General features: G+C 41.7%; 1 protein-coding gene across 1 annotated transcript in view; it reads left to right on the top strand.

The window, feature by feature from the left end:
- LOC144791307 (2-acylglycerol O-acyltransferase 1-like) overlaps positions 1-15,753 on the top strand; it is a 423,435-nt gene extending 407,682 nt beyond the window's left edge. The window contains exon 6 of the mRNA XM_078665973.1: positions 14,886-15,753. Within this exon, the coding sequence (XP_078522099.1) occupies positions 14,886-15,040 (155 nt within the window). The 3' untranslated portion in view covers positions 15,041-15,753. The remainder of the gene's footprint in view (positions 1-14,885) is intronic.
- Positions 15,754-16,218: the final 465 nt, after the last annotated feature.

Raw genomic sequence — 16,218 nt, 5'->3', positions numbered from 1 at the left:
TTTCGAGAATGGAGCCCAAGCCCTAGCAGACAAGCGTCCGATTTCCAAGGTGTCCCAGGGCCATTTCAGTGGACCAGGCCCAAAAAGGAAAGAGCCTGCCGCCATTTTGAGAGTCCTGTGGCAGCCGCCTATCGCTGCACCGCAAGAGTGGGCGCAACTCAGCTGAATGGCGGATTTTGGCACAGTGTACCAAAAGCGGGCGGAATGGCAACTGAAACGGTAAAGGGGCGCCCCACTACAGCAGACGAGCCTACACCTGGGGAGGCCCGTTCACGTCGCCTCACCCCCCCCCCCCCCGGGGCGCCCCACGCCGTTATTCGGAGCAGCATTGTAGGATACCAAAACCAGTGCGGCAACTTACTGGACATCACCTGGGTGCCATCCACATCTCAGCGCGTTCTGCTGCCTTGGGACTATTCGCACAACAGACCGCTACTGATGAGGCCACCCCCCGGGATGCCCCACGCTGTTTTTCGGAGCTGCATAGTAGGATACCCAAAACCAGTGCGGCACCCAGGTAACATCACCTGGGTGCCGTCCAGAACTCAGCACGTTGTGCTGCCTTGGGACTATTCGCACAAAACACAGCTACTGACTATTGTTGCTTCTTTTTTCAACAAAATGTTTAAATGTATTTACTGTTTTTGTTGCGTTGTATATATTTATAAGTTATTAAAGTTTTATAATCCTACTACTTTGTTGGAGTGCTATATATTTTTAATGTGACACATAATTGTAAAAACTTTGATGTACAAAGAGGCATCCCTGGAATCTTCCGCTTCAGGCTCCGTCCCCTCCCCAATCACAATACAGGATGGTTTTCAGATAGTAGGAACGCGTGTGGTGTGACGGATCTCATCGGGTGGGGGCCTTGATCTACTGTAACTCCTTTGAAGAGGGGTGATTCTTTACAGCTGGGGCCATAAACTACATCTGCAGGGCTAGGTGATAGCCTGGGACCGGCCTGGACAATCGGACACAGAGGAAGAGGAGTGTCAGAGGGTGCGGTAGTGAATAGGGCGAAAGGGAGGTGTCGGGCGGGCACAGGGTGTGATTCTCAAGGAAGAGCAGCGCAGATGGGGGGAGGTTTATTGCCCATGCATAAGACAGAGAGCGGGGGTGACCAGTGCCTGGGGGAGATGCTTGCGAGGGTGGGTAGCCATGCTAAGGATCGACAGCGTGCAGAGAGTGGGTCTGGTCTAGGCATCTAAAATGGCTGCCGTGCACGACAAAAGTGTGGCATTTGAAAAAAGGCAAGATGGCGCAGACAATGTTTTTCAACACTTCATGATTTCCTTCGAATCGAACGTTAACAGATGTTATCTCTCCCACACTACCGGTCCCCCTGGGCTTAAACGCCGAGATGGTAGGGACTGCATCCCGTGGAGATAGGCCGAGACGTCACTCAGCAGAAAAAAAAAAAAAAAAATCAAAAAAAGTCTATAAACATACAATAAGTTAAAAGTCAATCATTCTTGTTTCCTTGTAGTATGCTCCCCAGACCGCTTCCCGGTTCACGAACCGGGCGCACTCCACGAAAAAAAATGTGTTGTTTTTTTTGCCCCGCGGGGCCCTTTTAAAGCCTCCACTTCAAACCTAGGGGGTCAGGGAGGATCTACTATGCCCCCTTATGGTCATTGCCCCTTCGCTTTGGCCTCCTCTTGTCTCTCGATCCTACCGAGAGACAAGATGGCGGCCGCTACGGACTGTTTGGAATGTTTACAGACACCGGAGAGCCAATCAGCTTCGCTTCGCAAAGCTCCGTAACGCGAAAAGTACGCGAAACGGAGCGCTACCCGGGACGCTGTCACAGATATATATCTTTTTTTGAACGTTAATTTCTCAAAATCCACTGGAGCACATATATTGAGACCTAGCAAAGGCACATCGGGCTACCAGTCCCTACAATTTTGCCAAGTTTCGTGCAAATCCATTCAGCCGTTCGGGCTAAAAGTGAGGCCAACCGCCCTATGGAAATTAACATGGGAAAAACGCGTTTTGGGACCCCCCTTTTTTCTCGGCCCCCCCTTGACGAACCCCCCCCAAATTTTCAATACTTGGGCAATCAATCAATAATGTTCCATTTTCCTGAAAATTTCAGCCAATTCCGTCCACAAACGCCAAAGTTATTAGACATAGAATTTTCAAAAATCCCATAGAGAAAAAAGCCATCACACCGTCCCTCGGGGGCCTCCGTCAAGCAGTTCAGGGAGGCACCGCATCACATTGTTTTCAAATGCAGTCACGTCCTCAAACAGCCCCCACTTACATTGAGAATAGTGAAGCTGTAGCAGGTGCAAATAAGCTTCAGACAGTCTAACAAGCACTCCTCAAAACTTTGAACTATCAGAGTGCATGAGTTTCATGCTCGATCGATTGAGCTAGCCGGATCGGGCAACAAAAAGTATAAAATAGTTATGTAAATAGTTATTTAATAAAATGTTTTACCCTGTTACTTTGCTGGTGTGTTGTATATATTTGTAATATTTGCATAGAGTTTATCGTTATTTTGGGCGGGGTGGGTGGCGGAGCCGAGCTGTCTTGCAGCCATCATGGTGTGGAGCTCAGTTCATCTCACTAGTTTCGTATTTCTCATGAGGGGTTGTTCCTAATGTTTCTATTTTAGCGAGGTCAAAAAGAGATCCCATTAGTGGCCTACTGATTTTGCTCGATTCCTTTTGTTTTTTTACACGATTTTTCACTATCTGCAAAGACTAAACAGAGTATTGCGACTCTGTGCTTGTTTGTAAATAGAGAATGAACCAAAGAGAACCAATTCTAAAACAGTAAATGCTTGGATAAATATCAATCAAATGGAGAGAGAAGCAGGCACGACGGATTACAACGGGGGCAAAGGCCTGCGTTAACTACCCTTCACTATCTGCAAAGAGAGAGTACTCCTAATAGAAATGAGGGGGGGGGCAGCATTCAAAGCAGAACAGTGTGCATAAACACGAAAATGTTTTTACTTACCACGTACTTGACATTCGACAGCTTATGATATTTGCTATTAAAAAACCATTGAAATTCACTGAAAAAAACATAGGTTATAGACCATATATAGTTAGGAATTAGCATTTACAAAACCTTGAAAATTCACTGAAAAAACCATAGGTTATAGACTATATATAGTTAGGAATTAGCATTTACAAAACCTTGAAAATTCACTGAAAAAACCATAGGTTATAGACCATATATAGTTAGGAATTAGCATTTAAAAAACCTTATTTTACTCACACAAAACCATTGAAATTCCATATATAGTTAGTTGCACTAAATATATATCGCGCACCCGCAATCCACTGCTGATGATGTCACATATTACATCATTCATGACATGGTCAGTGACATCACTGATGACATCACTGATGACATCTCAAATGACATCACTGATGACATCACTGATGACATCTCATTTGACATCAATGACCACATCACTGATGATATCATTCATGTGACAATACAATGCATCTCCTCACATTTTAATATAACCTCTGTTACACCCAGTGTTAAATATAGAGTATAATTTTTGAAACCATTGACACAACAATACTAGTTACTACATACACACTCACTGATTCCTACGTCTACACACACATTCACTCATTCACCCATACAATCATTCATACATACAATCACTCATCTTTACAACACTATCATATGCACTCATACACCTATACAGACACTCACACTCTGCCACTCATCCATGGAGTTACTCACACACCTAGTCAGTCCTGTAAAGAATCAATCACACTTCCATTTTCTAATCTATACAGTTAAACATAGAGCACCTTACGTTTTCAACCATATACTAACACATACTTACTCTCTTATACAATCATTGATACAAGTACACATTGATCTGCACAGAGTCACACACCTCCCAGCCAGCCACACACACACTCAGTCTCCCATACAAATACTTGGGCAATCAATCAATAACCCATATAGTTACTCATATAGCTACTGATCAACACATGCAGCAGTTTACAGAACAACAGACATAATGATGCACAAATTAAGACAGTTTAGTCACTAACCCATTGTGGGGGTTCCGGGTCCCCATCGTCACACCCATGCACTCAGTGAGACACATTTAATCACTCACTCATACATTCAGTCATGCACCTACTAAATCCTTCGTCCAGACACTTATACATCTACTCATTCTTCAATATGTAAAACATATTTAAACTTTACAGAAACACACAGTCACTGGATGATGTCATCAGTGATGTCATCAGTGATGTCATTTGAGATGTCATCAGTGATGTCATCAGTGATGTCACTGACCATGTCATGAATGATGTAAAATGTGACATCATCAGCAGTGGATTGCGGGTGCGCGATATATAGTTAGTGCAACTAACTATATATGGAATTTCAATGGTTTTGTGTGAGTAAAATAAGGTTTTTTAAATGCTAATTCCTAACTATATATGGTCTATAACCTATGGTTTGTTCAGTGAATATATATATATATATATATATATTCACTGAAAAAACCATAGGTTATAGACCATATATAGTTAGGAATTAGCATTTAGAAAACCTTATTTTACTCACACAAAACCATTGAAATTCCATATATAGTTAGTTGCACTAACTATATATCGCGCACCCGCAATCCACTGCTGATGATGTCACATATTACATCATTCATGACATGGTCAGTGACATCACTGATGACATCACTGATGACAACATCCAGTGATTATGTGTTTCTGTAAAGTTTAAATATGTTTTACATATTGAAGAATGAGTGGATGTATAAGTGTCTGAATGAAGGTTTTAGTAGGTGCGTGATTGACTGTATGAGTGAGTGATTAAATGCGTCTTACTGAATGCACGGGTTAGTGACTAAACTGTCTTAATTTGTGCATCATTATGTCTGTTGTGATGTAAACTGCTGCATGTGTTGATCATTAGCTATACGAGAGGCTATATGTGTTATTAATTGGTTGCCCAAGTATTTCTATGGGAGATTGAGTTTGTGTGGGGGTGGCTGGAAGGTGTGTGACTCTGTGCATAGATGTGTGAGCAGTTTATTCACTAGGTGTATGAGTTCAAGAGTGCAGAAACAGCTACATGGGCAGTTGACTGTGTGCATGAGTGTATTGATGAGTGAATGGATATCTCAATGCTACATGTCATAGTAAGTACATATGTAAAACACAGTACATGTGAGAGTTGGCATATATAAATAACTGTGCATGAGAGCCACTGAGTGAGTGGTTGTATCGATCATTGTGAACTTGTATCAGGGATTGTATAAGAGAGTAAATATGTGTTAGTATATGTTTCAATAAGTAAGGTGTGTATAACTGTATAGTTGAAGAAATGGAGGTGAGATTGTTTCTTTGCATGACTGACTGGGTGTGTGAGTAACTCCATGGATGAGTGGCAGTGTGTGAGTGTCTGTATACACTGAGTGTATCTAAGGTTATATTAGAGTCTGAAGAAGTTTATCGTATTAGCACAAGAATGATGCCAAATGAGACGTCATCAGTGATGTCATCAGTGATGTCATTTGAGATGTCATCAGTGATGTCATCAGTGATGTCACTGACCATGTCATGAATGATGTAATATGTGACATCATCAGCAGTGGATTGCGGGTGCGCGATATATAGTTAGTGCAACTAACTATATATGGAATTTCAATGGTTTTGTGTGAGTAAAATAAGGTTTTCTAAATGCTAATTCCTAACTATATATGGTCTATAACCTATGGTTTTTTCAGTGAATTTTCAAGGTTTTGTAAATGCTAATTCCTAACTATATATGGTCTATAACCTATGGTTTTTTCTGTGAATTTCATTGGTTTTTTAACAGCTAATATCTGTAGCTGTAAAATGTATTCTTCTTTAAATCCAAAAATATATTTTATATGTTTATGAATAATTTTTTTTTTAAATATTTTTTTTTCTTCGTTCCCGCTTCGCGAATCGGGAAGCTTCCCGTTAGCTGACCTTGATGCCGCGAAATAGACCGCGAGCCGGTAAACGTTTCTTTACCGCAAGTGCCGCGTTAGAAAACAACATCGTGACGCCTCCCGTCCGCATGACGTTTCACGTTGTCGCGTGATACGTCATATGACGTGCTACGTTAGCGAACTGGTACGCGAAGCGAGTCGCAAAGCGCAGGTTTCTGGAAGCAAACCGGGAGGCCCTGCAAAGCGCTTAACGTAAACACAGCAAGTCATGTGACTTGGTAATAACACTTTTCATTGGTTCATTTCACTTTTGGTTTCCTAATGATGTAAGACTAGGTCATATAATCTAAAATGAACACTTTTGATTGGTTGAGAACTCTTGTTTTTCCCAAATGATGAAAATCCCTCCTTCTTTCCTCACTCTGACTTTCATCATTGTGAGAGAAAGACCCTTTGTGATCACTGAGCAATGGCTTCTTTAGTAGCTTCAGCTGGTGCTTCCCCACCACCTCCACCACATCCAAGGAAGAGTGGACCACCTGCTCAAGTTCTAATTCAACAAGAAGAAGAAGAAGAGGAACAGGAGGACGAGCACGAAGAGAGGCAGTTTTTGCCTGAGCAGCCCAGGACGTCTCACCGGAAAGAAAACTTCATTTGGCAATTTTTTAAAATTCCCAAAGGTCAGAAAAAAGTAAATGCAAGATACGTAACTTGCCTTATATGTCAAGATAGACTGTCCAGAGGGACCGACAAAAAATACAGTTTCGGAAACTACACAATGCATCGCCATATGACTAGGTGGCATCCTAACAACTACAGTGCTGCACAGTTTCGGAACGACCTAGATAATCTCCCTATTATGGCCAGAAGATCTGTTGTACCGGAAGTAACGGGACCAGAGGGCAGGGAGATGGTGCCAAATATACAAATGAGATTTGGTGATGTAAAACACATCTGCGCATTTTGCGATGGATTCATTTCCTACGGAGAAAAAAGCATCACTCTGATCAACAGAGCTATTGACTATCATATGCAAGTTTGTCCGAAACGCCCAAAATAATAAATACTTCTTTTTTTTGTTTTGTTGCTCCTGTTGAGCCCTTTACAATGAATCGTTTTCATTGCCCCCTCCAAGAAAAACCCAAAAAAATATAAAACTGTTCCGAAAAATTCAAAAACAGTAAAAAAATGTTCAGAAAAATAAAAAAAAAAGTTCTTTTCAGAACTACCTCCCCGTTATTAAAAAATTGGTACAATATTTGGAATTGTGCCAACCTCTATTTCTCTTAGTTCGCTTCCTAGTTCGCTCGCTGGTACGCGAACCGGAAGCGAACCAAAAACAGTAAGTATAAGGGAAGGAAACAGACACTTATGTTAAAAGAAACACAGCTATAAGGGAGTAAACTAGAGATACCATTACCCGTAATCCACTGCTGATGATGTCACATATTACATCATTCATGACATGCTCAGTGACATCATCAGCAGAGGATTGCGGGTTTTTTGGCAACATGCCTTATCCACGGTTTAATAACGCTGCCTTTTGCTTTATATAAGTTTTCAAATTGTATGAAATATATACCAATAGGTCGTTATGAACCTTTAGGTAGTGCTTTTCTTCATGAGGTCTGGTCGCTTCCATACACATACAGATGTTTCAAAGATGATCAAGAAGTTTATCTGAATGGAGAGGAATGCACTGAGACGCCAGATCATTCACTAATGTGTAGGCACATACAGTTACACGGTTCATGCAACAAACACCGACCAAATATGGCTTGCGTGTTGCAAGGCACGCCAGTTCCTGCTATCATCCCCACGTTCAAGTTGTTGGAAAATGGTAGTTATTTGATGCTCAATAATGAAGATTGTTCTGAGTTAATTAAAAGTATTCCTTTTATCGTAACAGTAAGTGAACGGGTTATTTGCTGCAGAAATGTTCTATTTCCTCCCACACATGAACATAGGGAGTTTTCAATCTGGCCACAAATACCAACCTTGGGACACGTTTCAACGGCATGGCAAGAATAAGAGCTCTTTTGTCTCAGAGAGAGGTGGCCTTGAGTTCGGCCCGTGAAACTTTCGTACTTCACATAGCGAACACCCATACAGAGGTGCACACCCTTTTCAATTAAGATTTGCCTTTCAATTTCAGCAACATGTTTCCGACTATCTTTAACGCATCCTCCACAAAGTCCCTGGCACACTTTTTTAAAGTTGTTACCAGTGGTCTCGTGACTTCATTTGAGAAAATCTTTGGAGTCATCCCTGCTTCCTTTCATTGTATTTTCTGCACTCTGGTTCGTAGATTGGCATTTTTACTTGCATTACCAGCGGACGCTCTTGTGCTTTTTTACATTTTTAAATATGGATGTCCCTCCTATGCAACCTCCGACCCTGCAGCTGCTGACACTGTTCCGCAATCGCATGCTAGAATATTATGGCACAATGCCGTTGGCGATATTAAGCACGGCATATGGATTATCTTTTCGGTTCTCCTACTTCACCTGTGTCCAGCCTGTATTTCACTGCCTGACCTGTGATTTCGATTGGGCCATTGATTTGTGTCTCTGCGGACCGGTTTCTCCTGACGTCGACTTTAATCAGCTGATGACTCCTATCATTACTCACGAGTTGGTTTGTCCTGGCGAAAGGATTATGGCTGTGGCATTGATGCATGGACTACTTGGTCCCTGGAATTTACTGGCGGCAGCACAGTCTTTCTTGGAACAGAGCTTTCTTGAAAACCCACCGAGCTGTCCTCTGATGGTGATAGAGGATCCGGTGCTGGGAGAGCACGTATGTTCTTTTCCGCTTTTAAATTGGATGGCTGAACTGTTTTCGGATGAAGACGGTGACTTCCTATTGGAGGCTGTTGCAGCTTATTTTGCATACACAGTTATGTCATAGACCTTTTTCATGTTTGATATGCTGAGTACTAGCATTTCATTGACAATTCATTGACTTATTTGTCAAGTTTTTATTATTTACCTTGCCTATTGGCTTAAGACTCGATAAAGTACTTGGCTGTTTTATTTTTCTTTAGCATTAAATTTTCCTAGTTTTTAATGCTTTACCTTGCGGACCGTCCACATATAAACTTGCAATCTGCTCTCATGAGATGGCACTTCTATTATCTTATTCAGTTCGTTTCCGGATCATGAGGAGGTGTCATCTAGGTCCTGGATATCTTTACACCGTGTTAAGTTAGCATGGGCTCATTACCGGTTTAAACGCCATTTTTCCTTTTTTGCAACTTCTGCACACGACACTTAGTTGTTGCTTTAGCTTTCCACCTAGTAGTTCATCGTGGTTTACATGAGAATAATATGTTATTGGTCTACTATCTGCTTTACTTGTTAAACTATATCTGTACAGCGAGTGCTAAAGTTTCAAGAACAACACGATACAGAATTGTTATGAGGTCTGATCTCCACGACTTCATACTCATAACATAAGTGCAACTTCTGCCAATTCTGGGCATGAGGCGGGTTTTATATTGCTTTGCCGAACACACATACACAACAGTTGATGCGGTTCACATGAAGAGAGAGCTGGTGTATGCTGATGTGATTCCTTCAAATCTAAGACACTAAAGTATGGGCACGCCCTAAACCAACACAAAGAGACCTTCTTAGCAAATAATATAATATGTGTATTAGGGAGGGTGAGATATAAGCAGCCGCGGGCCGTGGAGGGAGTTACGATGGGGCAGGGAGGCGGGGAGGGGGAGAAGCAGGGTGGAGCCCTCTCTACCTTGCCCCTCCCCCTCCCCGCCTCCCTGCCCCACCGTAACTCCCTCCACGGCCCGCGGCTGCTTATAAGTGTTGCTAACTCTTATTCATTTACAGCATGTTAACATACTGTCACCATTCGCTTTTTATGTACTAGTAACTATGCTGGTAATTTTGCTACTGATAATATGTGTACTTGTATTCTCCACCCTGCTTCTCCCCCTCCCCGCCTCCCTGCCTCACCGTAACTCCCTCCACGGCCCGCGGCTGCTTATAAGTGTTGCTAACTCTTATTCATTTACAGCATGTTAACATACTATCACCATTCACTTTTTATGTACTAGTAACTATGCTGGTAATTTTGCTACTGATAATATGTGTACTTTTATTATCTAAGGTACTACGCCTGAGAAGACGGCATTAGTAAATAAACATTTCAAATACACATCTGTTCTTCTTAACTCCATGTTCTGGTTTCTAAGAAATCTATAACGACCGACTGTTCATGAGTTCCACGTATCCTGAGGTACTATAAGTTCATATTCTGGATTGTCTAAACATTGAGAGTTTGTTATATCCAATGTGACACTGTACCTAGCTTGCTAAGGAGTTTTTGATTACTAACGTGAGTTTTGGGACACCCTAATTCGCCGAGGTTCCAATCCTCTGTCCACAGTTCTGTGTGAGAACAGAAACCCTGCGACAGGGGCACCCCCGACCCTTGCTGGAGCTTCATCACACTTGCGATACAACTCCAGCAATGCATTCGCCGAGGTTCCAATCCTCTGTCCACAGTTCTGTGTGAGAACAGAAACCCTGCGACAGGGGCACCCCCGACCCTTGCTGGAGCTTCATCACACTTGCGATACAACTCCAGCAATGCGCCACCTTTACGGCACAGATACATCACGCATCTGTGCTGTTTTTGCCCCATGATGCGCCGCATTGTAAATGCAGCACACCATAGGTGACGGAACAGCGGCACAAAATGACTAACACATCCCTGGTGATGCGCCAGTCATCATAAATGTATCCCTATGCTTCTTATCTTGTTAGAGATGAACCGCCATATGTATCATCAAAGTTATTTGCATTTCCTAAATAGCGAACTTTAAGGAATAAATAGCGATTCTTTACCATTCCTAGTTTGCGATGAGCTATTTGCTAATTAGCCGAATGTAGCCCAATGAAGCCCAATGTAGCCCAATGTAGCCCAAAGATGGCCGCCAGACACACAAAAAAACAAATGTAGCCCAAATATCAGCCAGATGTAGCCCAACTATAGCCCAGTGACAGAATGACCAATCAGCTTCGCAAACCTCCGTTACGCGAAGCGGAGTGCTGTTACAGATATATATCTTTTTTTGAACGTTAATTTCTCAAAATCCACTGGAGCACATATATTGAGACCTAGCAAAGGCACATCGGGCTACCAGTCCCTAATATTTTGCCAAGTTTCGTGCAAATCCATTCAGCCGTTCAATTATTATTATTATTATTATTTTTTGCCCCGCGGGGCCCTTTTAAAACCTCCACATCAAACCTAGGGGGTCAGCGAGGATCTACTATGCCCCCTTATAGTTATTTCCCCCTTTGTTTTGACCTCCTCTTGTCTCTCGATCCTACCGAGAGACAAGATGGCGGCCGCTACGGACTGTTTGGAATGTTGACAGACGCCGGAGAACCAATCAGCTTCGCTTCACAAAGCTCCGTTGCGCGAAAAGTCCGCGAACCAGTGCGCTGCCCGGTCCGCTGTTACAGATATATATCTTTTTTTAAACGTTAATTTCTCAAAATCCACTGGAGCACATATATTGAGACCTACAAAAGGCACATCGGGCTACCAGTCCCTACAATTTTGCCAAGTTTCGTGCAAATCCATTCAGCCGTTCGGGCTAAAAGTGAGGCCAACCGCCCTATGGAAAACTCAATGTTAAAAACACGTTTTGGGACCCCCCTTTTTTCTCGGCCCCCACTGGACGAACCCCCCCCCAAATTTTCAAGGGCTGCTCAGAAACAAAATGTGCCATTTTCCTGAAAATTTCAGCCAATTCCGTCCACAAACGCCAAAGTTATTAGACATAGAATTTTCAAAAAACCCATAGAGAAAAAATCCTAACTATATATACCTACTGGCGACCGCCAGTAGGTAATATATATATATATATATATATATATGTATAAGCAAATGTCCCAATAGTGAGAGGAGCTCTGTAGCTGGTGCCGGCGGCGAGGTTCAGGACACCCTCGCAAAATACCTCTCAGCAAAAATCGTTTCAATCAAGAAACACGCCGCACACTACTCCATAGGTTCAATTATTTAGTTTATTTTCTGTAGGATCCCCACCTACGCGTTTCGGACACCAATCTGTCCCTGGTCACGGTACAAACATTAGTCCATCATCACTTTCCACCTTTTATACCTGTAGTCACCACTTGGCAATTAAGGTGCATTGTGGGCACAGTAGTTTTATGGATTGATTTCATTCCAAATCATGCACCATAAAGGCCGGATCCCAACATTTACACGACACAAATAATGCTCAATTAATTGATTTCAGTGATGAAAGACCATGACGCTGATTGCAGTCCATCCGGACTGTTAATGATGTTGCAGAATATGCTTACATCTTGACGCGCCAATTTCATCTGTATTTTGTAATATTCTTAGTAGTGGACTAAGTGTCCTTATTGTCAGTAATGGCTGAGTGCCTTTGAGCATACATTGAGTCGCTCCATGCTGTGGATCAACAGTAATCATGATGCTTGAATAATTAAAAAATAAAAATCGATTTACTACTAGTCACAAAAATTGAATGTAAATTGCTAGGCTTGATAGATACAGAATCTTCTTTGTTGCTACAGAATTACATTTCTTCATATGTTATGAGAATTATGGACTATAATGCTTGTTTGGTCAAACAAAGTATTGATGATGGTATCAAACTTATAAATGTACATAGAGTTCCTCATCGGCGTTGAGACCCCAAGAATCATGATTACTGTTGATTGAAACGATTTTTGCTGAGAGATATATATATATATATATATATATATATATATATATATATAAAAATATTTTTTGACTTGCCTATGTCATTGGTGCCGTTTGACAAATCTTCACAAAATTGTCCCCAAAATTGTCAATTTGGGTCTTGTTGTGCCTGGAAAGTTTCAGGGTGATTCGTAACCAGGGGCTGAGAAAAAGGGGATGGTAAAAAAGAAAAACATGCGTTTCCCATGTTAATTCGATAGAGATTTTAGACATGACTACAGTTCAATCCCCTATATCCTTACTGATAAAGCATTGTCGGCCTAAACAACAGTCAGATCTGAGCGAGTAAAATTGGTTTCTCAATCACAATGTTAGTGAGCTGAAACATGGGACCCCTCTTGGGCGGACACTACATATGCCTAGATAGATTTCCCTCTTATCTAACCCTGCTTCTAGTGGTGTCCCCTGCATCCTTGAAACTATAACATTGCAGTTCGAAGCGGATTTGCAGCAGACCTTTATGAAGAGCCCCATTGTGAATTTTCTTCCTGCCAAAAGGCAAATAGTAGAGGATGACTATTCCCTCCAGTAGGTTTGAAAGCCAATGAGCCCATGCTTACTTTGCAGTCATTCACCACGCTCACTCACCCTTCAGCACCATTCACTGGCCCCTCTGAGAGCCAAACACTCCTATGTCTCCTACACTAACTTTGCTGGTTACCATTGCTACCCACAGTACTCAAGAGAACACCACGGCCAGATGATGGTGAGGATGATACGGATCACAGGCCACGAGACTCGTGTTGTTGCGTTTTCTGCACCTTCAGCACCTCATGCTTCGATAATTGCATCTCCTAGCCTGAATGTGACCAGAATTAAGGGAATGTGAGAGGAAATGAAGGAGGCTGGTGAATGGAATGATCCTTCCCAAAATAGAGCTGTAACTCCTTAGCTGATCTCTGGTGTCTTTGACAAGGAGAAGCATAAGAGAAAATAGGCTGCAGGAAAGTAGGGAACAAAAGAGGGTAAAAGGTATAAACCAAGAAGAGACCAAACAGTGTGACGAATTGGGGATAACCGAGTTAGGAATAGTAGACTGTTGGAGAAATGTCAGAGCAAGTGAGGGAGAGACGGGTAGCCATGTCCTTATACAAAAAGAACAATTGATGGACAGAATACAGAACAATGTCGTACATTTACCCCAGTACAAAGATCTGGGCCTAAATCCATCGTTTTTGTGCTCCCCATGCCGTTCTAGTTGAACCCAGCCATATGTAAATGAGTCTTGATCCTGCTCCCAATGGGAACAGTCCAGCCCAAACTGCCAGGCCAGGTCCTTCCTGGACTGGAAACAAGCATCCGTGGACCAGTTTCGGGGTTTCTCTCCTCATCAGCAAGGCTAGTTTGACTCCAGTGGCATAGAGAGCACGGGACCCACGTCTGGGCATTCCCGTCCCACTTGAAGTGATAAATCCAAAAAGAACAATTGATGGACAGAATGCAGAACAATGTCATACATTCACCCCAGTACAGAGAACTTGGCCTAAATCCATCTTTTTTTCTCCCCATGCCATTCCAGTTGGAAACCCAGCCTTATGTAAATCAGTCTTGACCCTGCTCCCATGTCCTTATATACACACACACACACACACACACACACACACACACACAGTCACGGACAACATAGGTTAAGTCAGACAGTACAGAAGCAGGCACATATAGGGGGACGGGATAAGAAACGGACAGAAAGAGGGATGGCAGATGGCTAGGTGTAGGTTTCCAGTCTACTAGATCTTTATACACTTTGCTGACTAAACCAAAGTTGTAGTAGATGAGAGATCTCACTTTTCTTCGTGTTCTTTATTTGGTCTCAGTCTGCCTACAGGACAGCAAAGGTCCTTATGACTGTGAGATTCGTTTGACTGGGAGTTTTGGATGGATGATTAACTATTATCACAACTAGCTTAGCTGGCTTCATAAAGGAGTGGCGTCTGTATGCAGCATCCACAGGCATACTGAATGTGGATTTCTCTTGTATTCTAAATCTCTGTTATGTGAAAGTATGTTAGGTTTTTTCACCCTCGTGTTTACTGCTTGAACTCAAGCACTGTGTTTCAGAATGAACATTTGGCTTGAAGTTCACCCTTATACTTTTATATTTAGCTTTTCATCATATTCTCACTAACTATAATCCTTTTTTTCCCCTTTATTTCTCTCCTAGTCGGAAAGCCCATTGTCATAGTTCGGAATGAAAACCCTACTGTGGAGGAGATTGAACAGCTCCATAAAAAATACTTAGAAGAGCTAAGAGCACTGTTTGAGGAGCACAAAGGGAAGTTTGGGGTACCGGAGCATGACACCCTTATTTTTACGTAATTGCAGCACTGATTCTCACAAGTTTCTCAATATTATTGTCATGGGCGCGCCTGCTGTACACCCTCAGTCTAACTGTCTTGCTGCCATCTTGTTTGCACATTACTAGCATAAGGGTGGTAGTGGACGTTCTAAAATACCTTTTTTTGTAAAGAACTGTATGTAAAATATTTAACTGTGTGCTTTTAAAAGTTTGAACTTGTTTTATTTGAAATAAAATGTAACCTCTGGATATGGAGAATGAAACGGGTACTTGTTGAGGTATTTAGACAGGGTGTGTAATCAGTTATGAGAATAAATAAAACGCAGGTCATATTTGTGCAGGTCGTAGGTGTGGTTGGAAGGTACTTCTCATCATTGTGTATTCACTGAATTCAGGACACAGTTTCTCAGGTTCAGTTATATATGCAACATGTAATTGATTGTTTAATTCAAAAGATGTGGAAGATTACTTATGCAAGTTTTATTTTTGTATTTATATATCTAATCCCTCTTATATTTGGTAATTTGCTTTACTGGCTTCCAAGGTGTGCAATGATTGTCCTTTGATTCCATCTGCCTCCAGTCTCTTTACTTTCAAGATGTTGCTGTAGGAGCATCTCTTGTTGCTATCCACTCAACTAAAACCTTGTTGTATCGGCTTGATTGTATTTTCTCCTGTATTGTATAGATTGCTTTTGTAAATGGATTGGATGAAATAAATTAAAGAAATGCAAGTTAATGAGACCCAGACTTATTGATTATACATGTACCTTAGCAGAATAATAGCTCCAAGGTGTAAATTAGTCAAATAAAGCACAACCAGAAAGAGATCGAGTTATCATGGTAGAGGCTAAAGCACTAGATCACATAACAGATTGCCAAAGATTTAAAGATCAATGTGGTCCGATGTTATTTCACGGAAATATATTAAAATGTTCTTAGGATAGAGAAAATGTCTCCTAAGGATGATCTTTACACAATTCCCACATTTCTCTTCAGGGTATCTACGCTTGTGAAATGTCTTCTTTCTCAAGTTTGTCAATGCCTGCTGTCAATTCCTGTAAGAGTTCAAGGTGATTCTAATATTGATTTCTAATTTGGCTTAGTTTGTGGCATTTGTGATATGACTTTAACAAATAAAATAGTTTCTAGCTGCACTTGATGTTGGTATAATATTTATACAAGAAATAAAAGATTAA

The sequence above is a fragment of the Lissotriton helveticus genome, chromosome 11 (genome assembly GCF_964261635.1).
Source record: "Lissotriton helveticus chromosome 11, aLisHel1.1, whole genome shotgun sequence".
NCBI classification, from domain to species: domain Eukaryota; kingdom Metazoa; phylum Chordata; class Amphibia; order Caudata; family Salamandridae; genus Lissotriton; species Lissotriton helveticus.
Note: the sequence above shows the minus strand (reverse complement) of the source record. Positions and strands in the feature narration are given on the sequence as shown.